At 42.0% G+C, this 7,587-nt stretch overlaps 1 protein-coding gene across 3 annotated transcripts; it reads left to right on the top strand.

The window, feature by feature from the left end:
- Positions 1-602: 602 nt before the first annotated feature.
- On the top strand, positions 603-7,587 carry LOC128084249 (tripartite motif-containing protein 59-like). Of its 3 annotated transcripts, none has more exons than XM_052690161.1 (9): positions 603-1,226; positions 1,425-1,511; positions 1,708-1,941; positions 2,779-2,801; positions 3,639-3,784; positions 4,595-4,680; positions 4,770-4,871; positions 5,774-5,882; positions 7,136-7,287. In XM_052690161.1, the coding sequence occupies exons 1-9, from the start codon at positions 642-644 to the stop codon at positions 7,162-7,164; spliced, it is 1,401 nt and encodes a 466-aa protein (XP_052546121.1). In that variant the 5' UTR covers positions 603-641; the 3' UTR covers positions 7,165-7,287. The 3 variants fall into 3 exon arrangements, with proteins under 3 accessions (XP_052546121.1, XP_052546120.1, XP_052546119.1); XM_052690160.1 differs by lacking the exon at positions 7,136-7,287 and adding an exon at positions 6,928-7,089; XM_052690159.1 differs by having other exon boundaries at positions 5,774-7,587.

Here is a 7,587-nt window from a genome sequence, read left to right as displayed (position 1 = left end):
CGCACCACCTCCCGTCTGAAAACAACACGTTCCAAGTGTTTTCTCGGCTTTCACAAACACTCGCTTCATAAAACTTAGCATAAACTTGAGACTTTAAGCGGGCCCCTTTGCGTTTGAGAAACTCCAAAATACTCGGGGTACAAAACAGAATCGTTGAGGCAGAATTTTAGACTGAATGGTGCTAAAAAAGAAGCCGCCTGCCCAAAAAGAAAGATGGCGATAAGCTCGCTGCCAATATAATTAGCATTAACGAAACGCTAAACTTGAGCTGCAGTCTTGCAAGCGTAATTACAGGTAACCAACTCACCTCACCGCTGTGCAGGGGAAAACGTTTCTCTCAACCGCAGCCTTTTTCCCTCAAGCGCAAACCCCCCCGCACCGACCCGCTCACTGCGACGGCCAGGGCGAAAACCTCGCGAAGGCAAACGCTCACAAAATGGCGGCAGGAAGGGAAACGGCCGGCAGGCGTCGCGTGAAAGGGCCTCTCGCGAGCGGCCCAGGCCCCGCTCCGTTTGGACGGCGCGCCTGCCAATCTCCCGCCTCCCCCAATCGGCTCCGTGCCCCGCCTCCTCTCCGCCCCGTGCCACTTCCGGGGAAGTTGGCGATTGCAGTGGGCGGGAGTTACCGTTGCCGCCGGCCCGATGGCGGCGGGGCCCGCGGAGCGGAGCTGCGGGCAGCGGGGAGAGCCGGGATCGGCGGAGATGGAGCCGCGGCCCCGGTCGCTCTTCTGCTCGTCGCAGATGGAGGCCAGTCTGACGTGCGCCGTGTGCCTGTCCCTTTTCGAGGAGCCGGTGACGCTGCCGCTCTGCTCGCACAACTTCTGCCGGGGCTGCGTGTTAGAGTGTCTGGCCTCGGCGGAGGCCGCCCGGCTGCAGCAGCGGGGCCACGGGCAGGTCCGCGGGGCGCGGGGGGGACAGGGACAGGGAGCGGACGGCGACGACGCGGCGGGGGCCCGGGTGTCGTGCCCGCTGTGCAGGAAGCTCTGCCCGCTGCCCCGCGGCGGCGCGGCCGCTCTGCCCGTTAACACCACGCTGGCCGAGGTGGTCAGGCTGTACCGCTCGAACGCGGCCAGGGCCGGGGGAAGCTGTCAGAAACACCCGGGCCGGCTGCTGCAGCTGTACTGCCGGATGTGCCGCCAGGCGGGGTGCGGGCAGTGCGTGTCTGAGGAGCACCAGGGCGTCTTTCACTCCATCAACCTGATCGACACGGTGTACCAGGAGGAGCAGGTGAGCCTGAAAACGCTACTTGAACGTAACAAAAGTACCGGGACAGCAGTAAACGTTATTAAAAAGCAGTAAATGTTGTCAGTGAGTCACCACTTTTGTTTATATGCTGTAGCTCGTGGTGTGGTTCTAGACAGCTTCTTAACGTGTTTATTTTTGGGGGTTGTTGAAGTCATGCTAAGTGTTGCTGTTGCCTTCCAGTTGAACTTCTTCAGCAGTCTAAAAGAAATGAGAATAATAAATGAGAAGCTGATGAATGAGATCTCCAGTCCTGCAGATGATACTGATGTGAGTTACGTGTGCTGGTTTTCTGAGTTGATGGTTTCATGTAATAGCTGGACAGCAACACTGGTTTTTGTGATAGGATAAGCACAACACAGCGTGCTGGTACTTTATGTGGCACAGATGCATCCTGAACTTAAGGACATTGCTCTGAGTAGTCGTTGCTGTCGCATCGTCATCTGTTATGTTTTCATGCTTCTAGACGGTGCTGAGTAATGAAGCAGAGATCATTGCGCTGGCATTTGGAGAAATTTCCAAAACTCTGGAAATGAAGAAACAGCAGTTGACAGAAGATCTTGAAAATCAAAGGCGTAAAAAGGAGAAAGAGTTTCAGATTTGGAAGAAAATGAAAGAAACTCACAAGAAAACCATTGAGAATCTTTTGAACGATTGTGAGAAGCTAGTTCATGAATGTGATCCTCAGCAATTCCTGGAGGTGATGATCTTTTTCACTTGACATCAGTCGTATAGCTGAGTTCAGATCCTGTGTAGCGCTTGATACGTTACGTAGTGGGATAAAGATTGGATCAGGAAAAGCAAATTTAGCCAATGACAAAAATTACTTGACACTCTGCTTCTTTATAAGGGTACTTTTCATTTTGGAAACATTTGACAAGCTTTCTTTAAAGATTATCTGTGACACGTAGTGAATGCAGTAGGTGCTGTTTTCTTTACATTTAGAAGTGATTAAACTAATATTGACTACACAGCTTTTGATTTAACCCTTGCGTGTTATGCTGACAGCTATGAAAGTCAACCTCCTTCGTGCCAGAGGGAGTTATTTTGATAGTTCTTCTGTCAGACATGCAGAACAGTTTGACTGCTAAAAAATCAAAACACAGAGTATTTAAATCTTACTGTAGTAGTATCCTAAGAGGTTTCTCTCACCAAAAACTACAAAACAGTCTTGCATTAGAATATTTACAAGGGTCTGAAATGATACAGAACTGTCATTCTTTAATCAGTAATTTTTTTTTTTTTTACTTCAATGCTTTCATTTGTCTCTGAAATAACTTTTTTTTTTTTCCTTAATACAATATTAAAGGATAAACCATAGTCCAAGAAATATCTTTTTTGTATGTTTGGCTGCTCTTGTACTTACTTATTTCAAGTTAATGATAATGTCAGCAGCTTTATTTCCTACGGTCTTGTGAAATGAAGGCAGGAAGTTTAATCTTTGAGCTATTTTAAAAGCACAGTAATCTTCTTTTGTGAATTGGAGGAAAATTCTCCAAATACATCTGTGTCTTATGAATTTTTGTTTTATTTATAGGTGGCCTGTGGCTTGAATACAAGGTATATGAATTTCTTTGCATGCTTTGTTAGTTCTCCTCTAACTTGAAGATTGAAAAGTAAGAAGGCAGTCACTTTGCATACGGTCAGATACGTCATTGCACAGTGAGGAAGATGTTTATTAAATAAGACATTAATGCTTTTTAGACTTCTGGGTGCTCAGTGTTCAGAATTCTAGGAAATCTGTCAAGTTCAGTGAAGGATTGTTTGTGATTACAGAGAATTGGCTCTCTGACCAAAATGAAGTGTAGCAATTTGTCAGTGTCACCCTATTTTTCTGTGTTGAGAACACTGAAGTGTCTCTGGAGTTCTTAGATACCCTGCATAGCTCTTAAAGAATATATCTGGAGATTTCACAGTGGCTTCATTCTCTGTTTGCTATGCACATACCTGGAATATTTCTTTCTAAAGCTTTTTAATTACATCTGCTGCTTATGCGATGGCTTTCTAATCAGAGTTTAAACAGGAGCGTTAGAAGTGGAGTTCTCTACAATGTCTTGTAGCACGTGCTAGCAGTACCCTCTGAAGAATGAGTACAAGTTAGATTCAGGCTATAATAGATAATGCTTTAATAATAGTTTCCAATCTTTTGGCTGAACCAGAGGTCCAGCTTTTTGCAGTTTGCATTGCGTATTAAACATATTTCAAATGGTCTGTCAAGTAGTAAGTTTTAAGTTTAAAAAGATGTGGGAAACGACATTTTACTGAAGATTTAACGCTTTCTGATTTCTTTTTACTGATTTTTTAAATAACTTTTTCATTTTTATTAAGCAGCTGTAATCTTCTTGTTGGCATATAAACCGTAAGAAACAGGCGTGTGTTTGTTATTTACTTGTCCAGAATGAAAACTCAGCTTGACCTGATGAATATAGCATCCAGCTATAAAAAGCCACCAGAGAACGCTCGGAAGAAAATGGATATCAAACCTGTGGTTAATGAAATCTTGGCTTTGAAATTAGTGCCACTTAATGTGGACACAACTAAAGGTAGGATAGAGGGACTTCTTAAAAGAACGAGATTCAGAACTTCCCTCTCGTAATCCGCAACTTGTTGAATTGATTGTTCAAAAAGAATTGGTGTGGCTGGAGCATGCAAGAGTTAAGAAAGCATATGAGCAAATTAATGAAAGGTAAATTCATCAAGGACGTGCTTCTAAATACACTTTGCAGATGGGCTTTCTCTAAAAAGTCCCTAATGTGTATTTCTGGAAGCTGGAGGAATAATTACTGTCATTTACCCGTGCAGCCATTGCAGCCATTGCTGCTGACTTAGAAGTTGCTGAAGTGCTCTTACCCTATCAGGACAGGTGTCTGCAGGCATTGAGAGATACTTGTCAGCGGGCCTCTGTGTATCACAGAAGTTTAGCCAGGTGCTAGGATTCTGATTCTGTCAGTATAGTTTTGTTCTTACTTCGAATCTGCTTAGATAGAAAGGAACCCTTCAGTATACAAAAATAGGAATCAAATATTTATTTAGGTACGACTCTTAACCATTGCAGCATAGGTTTCTTGAACTTCTGGTTTTTTGTTTGCCTGTGTCCTTTTTAATGCAATTCCAGTATTAAGTGCCAGTGCCTTTCAGATGTTACCTGTAGCCAATATTTCACTGTCTGTTACCTTTTCTATTTAAGTATCTACTGATATATTTTAAAGCTATAAACTCATATTAAATCAGTATTCTCGCTGCTTTATAAAAATAGTTTTTCAGTTGCAACTGTTTTTTTTTCTCCTGAAAATGATAGCATTATTTCCCATACTTTGCATGCAGACCATCTCTTTTTTCTTTGTTTCTGATAGACCTGCCTGCTGGAGGAAATGAGAGCTCAACGGAAAATATCATAAACCAGTGGCAGGACCAGAAAAATACACCCAACTCATTTCTTGTAAGTTGTTGACTGTGAGGCAGCAGCTCTGTATTTTGTTTTTTCTTATCAGACAAGACATACAATGTCAGCTGCAAAATGTTTTTCAGCCAGTAGCAGGACATGAGGAAGCACTGACAGACAGCGGTAGGATCTGTACTCGCCTCATGTCAATATCAGAAATGCCAGTGTTTCAAAACTTGAGTCACGAGGTACGATTGAGCATCTGCTGTAAGTATGGACAAGTTACTGTTTGTTGTGACACAACTTTCTTTCTGTACTTGTATACTATCTGTCTTAAGTGTTTTGCCTTTGATTGTTGTTCTTAATTGATATCTGTGCATTTTTTATCTAACTCTTTTCATGTTCACCTTTGTCTTTCTGATGCAAATCATCTTTTCTGTTCCTTGTTTGAAGATGAAATAATTTGCACGTGCTCTGTTTTCTGAAGATAGTAGAAATTCCTGACGTTTGGACACCAAACTGAGTCCAGTCACTCTTTAGCATAATTTCCAAGGATCTAGTTATACAGAGAGATTTTTATATCTTCCCACTTAATAGGAGTTACACGTGGGTGGCTCAGTGTCTAGTGTTCTGTGCAGGAAGAAACTCGTTACAGTTAATGAAGTGTTGCTGGTAGTGATGTTCTGAGAACAGTAATAATGGCAAATGAATTTTTTTCTTTTGTTTTACTAATTTGGAGAGCATCTACTTTCTATCCCATTGCAGACATGATTTAGCATAGTTAATTATATCCAGTAAAATGCTAAATTGGTTGTAGAAGGTTGTTTTTCATGAGTTCTTAAGTAATTGCCAACATCTAAGCTAGTGAATTTAGCTATTTCTGGGTTTGGCAGTCACCTGAAATAACTTTTCCCATAGTTTTTTATTTTAATGCTTACTTTGTCATCGTGGTTTCATGCGTATCTTGTTCAATTTTTTTTAAGGATTTCTTCTGCCATAAAAAACTTGTTCAATTAGCAGCAATGGAAAAATAAACCATAAATACTTCAGAATATATTTTAAAAACCCTCTGGATCAAGCGAGTTTTATAACCTCTGCACTCACAAGTATCTGCTTTGCTTATGAACAGGATATTTTTCTGTACTTGCAGGAGCTGCGTTACAAATACTACATGGAACATCAGAATCTTAACAAGCTCAAGATACAAACTTTACCTGCAAGTAAAAAGTATGAGTTTGTGGCTGCTGAGGCTTTGAAGAGTAAGTCCTCAGGAATTCCTGTTGTATCTTCAACTACCAAAGCAAATAACATGGATAGAGTAAAAGTGGAAACCCTGTCAAGAGAAAGTGGTATTGATAAGACAAGCTTTCCTGGAAGTAGTAATCGTTGCATCCCATCCACCAGTACTAGATTGTCTGAAACAAATGGTGACTTAAGCTTAGCCCATGAGAGAAGTTCAGAGGAAGCAGCCACTCCAGCCTTACCAGAAAACTCTAAAGACCAAGAAATTCAGGAAAATTTGCCAATGCAGTCATCAGCAGTTTCAATATCCAACGAAATGGACACAAATTCTAGTGTTTCATTGGGCTTAAAGCCAGCAGCATCAGTAGCTGTTACTGTTTCAAATTCAAATTTAGATTTCTCTGCTTGTGGTGCATGTAGCAACTCATTACCTAGACTTAACAAAGATGCAGCTACATGTTCCTTGAAAGGCAGTAAATACGCTTTCCCTAAATTTTACCTAGGAAAATGTGAAGATAAAGCAGGTAACCGGTGCGAAAGCCAGTTTAGAAAATGCAGCTCTGTAGCCAAAACCAGAGCTTCTGATGCTTCAACCGCTTGTCATTTAGAATCGGCAGGAAGTCAGAAAGCAGTTTGTTCTTTTTCCAATGGCAGTTCAGAAAGACAATGTTTAGCAGCATCGAAAGTCAGTGATTCATTTAAGACTTTGTCATTACGTTCACTTTTTAACCAGTCTGAGAAGACATCTGACCTAAATGTGTTCTCTCACATGGGAAAAAACACATCTCTAAAGAAAACTGCAGATGGTACGCTGAAACCGTCTGTCTCATGGGAGCAAAACACTAATGCCTCAGAGTCCATCACAACTGTACCTTGTGGTACTTCAGAAACCACCACTGCAGCTGGAGTGAATGTTATCTCTGAGTCCTCCCTTCTCCCCAGCAGTTGTGTATTTTCCTTCAAAAATAGCACTTTTCAGTTACTTCCAAATGAAATTGCTGGTGAAGATATTGTCAAAAATACCTCTGATTCCCTGACTTCCTCCTCTGTGCTTTTGTCTAGAAATGGTACTGACAAAACCAAGAAAGAAAAAATGAAGTCTCTTGGCAAAACACCTCACAATCTAGGAAATTCTGCATATCCAGTGTGTGCAGAGCCTGCTTCTAGACTCAGTCATCGAAAATGTGAAGGCTCTTCTTTTTGTATGAACTCACCTAAGAACATGGGAAGTACAGACATACTTGCTAATATTAATTCTTCCTTTACTCAGCCTTTATGTTCAGCAGTCCTTCCTGGTAACAATGGGAATGCATCTGCCACTCTGCTTACTGTTACTTCAACAAAACAAGACATAAAGGTAAAACATCAAGAAAACAAAATGACTGCTGAAAGCAACAATTCCTGTCCCAGGAGGGAAGAAGAATTTGGGTCTGTGCCGTTTCAGAACGCAGCTTGTTCTGCTCCTGAAGCATGCAATGATTTGCCTTCAGTAGGTTCTGCGCCTGCAGTAAGCGAGGCCAGAGAAATGTCAAGTGACAGCGATTCTGACATGAAAAGCTCAGTCAGACATCAGTGTCCAGTGATACCAGCAGTGCATCAGAATATTTGTCTGTTACGGAAGACGAAGTGTCTGCTAGAAGAAAGTCAGAGACATGAAGAGGGCGAAATGGAACACAGCTCCACTTAAAATGGAATAAAATAAACGCCACATAACATATTAAA

Source organism: Tympanuchus pallidicinctus, unplaced genomic scaffold, assembly GCF_026119805.1.
Source record: "Tympanuchus pallidicinctus isolate F22 unplaced genomic scaffold, pur_lepc_1.0 scaffold26, whole genome shotgun sequence".
Lineage (NCBI taxonomy): Eukaryota > Metazoa > Chordata > Aves > Galliformes > Phasianidae > Tympanuchus > Tympanuchus pallidicinctus.
This window is presented reverse-complemented; position numbering and strand designations above follow the sequence as displayed.

Coding starts and splice junctions, on each gene's coding strand:
- LOC128084249 (XM_052690159.1), top strand. CDS start 642: ATGGCGGCGGGGCCCGCGGAGCGGAGCTGCGGGCAGCGGGGAGAGCCG. Junction 1,227..1,424: donor CGGTGTACCAGGAGGAGCAG/GTGAGCCTGAAA, acceptor GTTGCCTTCCAG/TTGAACTTCTTCAGCAGTCT. Junction 4,681..4,769: donor ATACACCCAACTCATTTCTT/GTAAGTTGTTGA, acceptor AATGTTTTTCAG/CCAGTAGCAGGACATGAGGA.